The 2959-nt window shown below is 42.4% G+C and overlaps 1 protein-coding gene across 1 annotated transcript; it reads right to left on the reverse strand.

The window, feature by feature from the left end:
• Nucleotides 1–778: 778 nt before the first annotated feature.
• LOC149980494 (scavenger receptor cysteine-rich type 1 protein M130-like) lies at nucleotides 779–2375 on the reverse strand. Its single transcript, XM_090188075.1, has 3 exons — nucleotides 2067–2375; nucleotides 1333–1638; nucleotides 779–1206 (listed from the first exon to the last, which is right to left on the reverse strand). The coding sequence occupies exons 1-3, from the start codon at nucleotides 2272–2274 to the stop codon at nucleotides 779–781; spliced, it is 942 nt and encodes a 313-aa protein (XP_090044201.1). The 5' UTR covers nucleotides 2275–2375.
• Nucleotides 2376–2959: the final 584 nt, after the last annotated feature.

Consider the following 2959-nt stretch of genomic DNA (forward strand, 5'->3'; position numbering starts at 1 on the left):
TGATGACACTGTCAAGGACTAAACACAAATATGTTGGATAAAAGATTGTAGTTTGCTATGTTTGATACTGTAAGAGGTAGAAATGGGTTCTTAGTCACTCAGGATAGGGTTGGGAATAATGCAGGCAGGAGACAGGAATAAGTTCACTTCACTTTCTAGAAAATAAACAGCTGGACATCCATCAGGCAGCTTCACTTCAGTAACATCTGATCTACAAGGTCTGATGCTGTATGTCAGGGTCAGGATGGGCCAAGAGTAGAAAAGGTTACTGGTTATGATGACATCACTGGTGAGAACTCAGTGATAAAAATATATTTGATCTCTCCCATATCTCCCTCTTCCTCTCCTCCTCCCTCCTCCTCTCTTTGTTACAGTCGTTGTGAGTAGAGACGTTCACTTAGAAAACACTCAAATACAAAAGCATTCTGGGATATTTAAGTTGTATTTGATTCCTACTTGACTGAGTGATCTATTTAGTAAAGCAGACTGACAAGCTAAACAGTCATCATGAGAGGTGCAGAGGAAGTTGTATGAATGAAGGAAATCAGTTGAATATAATTATAATATGTTGATATTTCCTGAGCAGATCACTGTGAGTCCAGGAAGGAGATATAATACATGGACAAAAGTATGTGGAACTCAGCAGTGAGTTTTACAATCATATATTTTTATGCTTTATGTGCTTCTGAGGTTCGTTCTGTGAGTTTTTGTGGTCTACCACTTCGCAGCTGAGCCGTTGTTGCTCCTAGATGTGCAACGTTGAAAGTCACTGAGATCTTCAGTAAGAACATTTTACTGCCAATGTTTGTCTATGGAGATTGCATGGCTGTGTGCTCAATTTTATACACATGTCAGCTACAGGTGTGGCTGAAATAGCCGAACCCACTAATGTCCACTTACTTTTGGCCATATAGTGAAACTTGTTATTACCTGAGCAGATCACTGTGAGTCCAGGAAGGAGATCATAACTTCTGGAACATTCCCTCAGTGAAGACTCAGACCCAGAACAGATAACTCTAAACCCTCTATTGGTGTTTCCAGGTGGTACTGAAACAGTGGAACCACAACCCAGCTGTCTACACACTACTGCAGCTACATCCTCCTGATTCCTGTCAGCTCCCACAGTCCACCACTCTCCCTGGTCGTACCACTCCACTCCACCAGCACAGCGACTGCCTCCTCCCACCAGCCTCACATCATCAGGCTCTGAGAAAATAAAAGAGAGAGACAGTAATCTTACTATTTTCTCAATTAAAACACACCTATATTGCCTCTCATATTCTTCACTCCAGGTGAGAAACAATGTTGACTGAGTGACAAACTGTTTCTTACCTGAGCAGGTGAGTCCAACAGCATTACCAGGTGGGCAGGTGTTGTTTTCTCTGTCTGAGGTGTCACAGTACAGGAGAAGGGACTCTTTGCCTTTACACTGGAACTCTTTATCCCAGGTCTGACCCTCACCTTCTCCATAGAGCCCCCCCTGTAGAGCTGCAGGAGCCCCACAGCCAACATCCCTACAGACTACCTCTGCATCCTGCCGGTCAAAGTCAGCTTCACACACTGAGGCCCAGGACTGATTGGACTTCACCTCCACTCTCCCAGAGCAGAGACCAGCTCCACCCACAAGCCGCACAGACTCTGGAGAAAAAGAGTTGGTTGAACATTCAATCAGTTTTGTTGATGACACTGTCAAGGACTAAACACAAATATGTTGGATAAAAGATTGTAGTTTGCTATGTTTGATACTGTAAGAGGTAGAAATGGGTTCTTAGTCACTCAGGATCGGGTTGGGAATAATGCAGGCAGGAGACAGGAATAAGTTCACTTCACTTTATAGAAAATAAACAGCTGGACATCCATCAGGCAGCTTCACTTCAGTACCATCTGAACTACAATGATCTGCCCATGAACATCTCCCATAAACCAATATGACAAACACAAATATAATGTTTAAATACATCTGACATCTCTCCCTCTATTTAAATGAAATAAAAACACATAAAACATGATACATGGTAATATTGTATAATGTATAAATAAATCTCTCAATATGACCAGTCTCTTACCTGAACAGGTCACATGACGATAATATTCACCATTACAGCCACCAGGATATATTTCTGTGATGTCACACTGTCTAATAGAAGACTCATCTCCCCTGCAACCATGTATATATAGTCTGACTCCTCTTCTTCCATCTTCAATCAGAACTCCAGATTCAGCTACAGGATTCCCACAGTCCAGCTCTCTACACACAACCTTGGCCTCTTTCATTCTCCACCACCCAGGACATAGACTCAACCACTTTCCTCTGTAGAAGACTTCCACTGTCCCAGAACAGGAAGTGGTCCCATCCACCAGTCTGACTGATTGTTCAGCTGTAAACAGCAGAGAGGAAAACACAGTGGGGAGGACAGATGATGACAGTGATTCTGTTATTCTAACAGCAGTAATGCTTTGTGGTTGACAAGTATTAGTAGTTCCATAAAACACTACTTGTTATTGGGTTTTAGAATGGTTTGTATGGACACGTGAATTTCTCCATGTGGGATAATAAAGTTGACTAATATTGAACTGCTATAATCACTGTAGATTTATACTCTACCTACCTGGTGGACTGACGCTTTGAGCCTGGAGATCTGAGGAGAAAGAGAGAGAAAGAGAGAAACAAAGGAGAAAGGGAGGAGTCAGAGGAAGAGAGAGACAGAGGTTAAATGAACATCAACATGACCTTTCATGATGTGATGGGGAAGACATGCTTATCGTTGGTATGGTGCATCAACACCCATGTGTACATACACTATATATACAAAAGTATGTGGACACCCCTTCAAATTAGTGGATTCTATTTCAGCCACACCCCTTCTAACAGATGTATAAAATCAAGCACTCAGCCATGCAATCTCCATAGACAAACATCCTCCCACCTCTACTCTTCTCCCCATCTCCTACTCTCTTC

Source organism: Oncorhynchus mykiss, chromosome 10, assembly GCF_057628025.1.
Source record: "Oncorhynchus mykiss isolate SJ-2025 chromosome 10, ASM5762802v1, whole genome shotgun sequence".
Taxonomy (NCBI): Eukaryota; Metazoa; Chordata; class Actinopteri; order Salmoniformes; family Salmonidae; genus Oncorhynchus; species Oncorhynchus mykiss.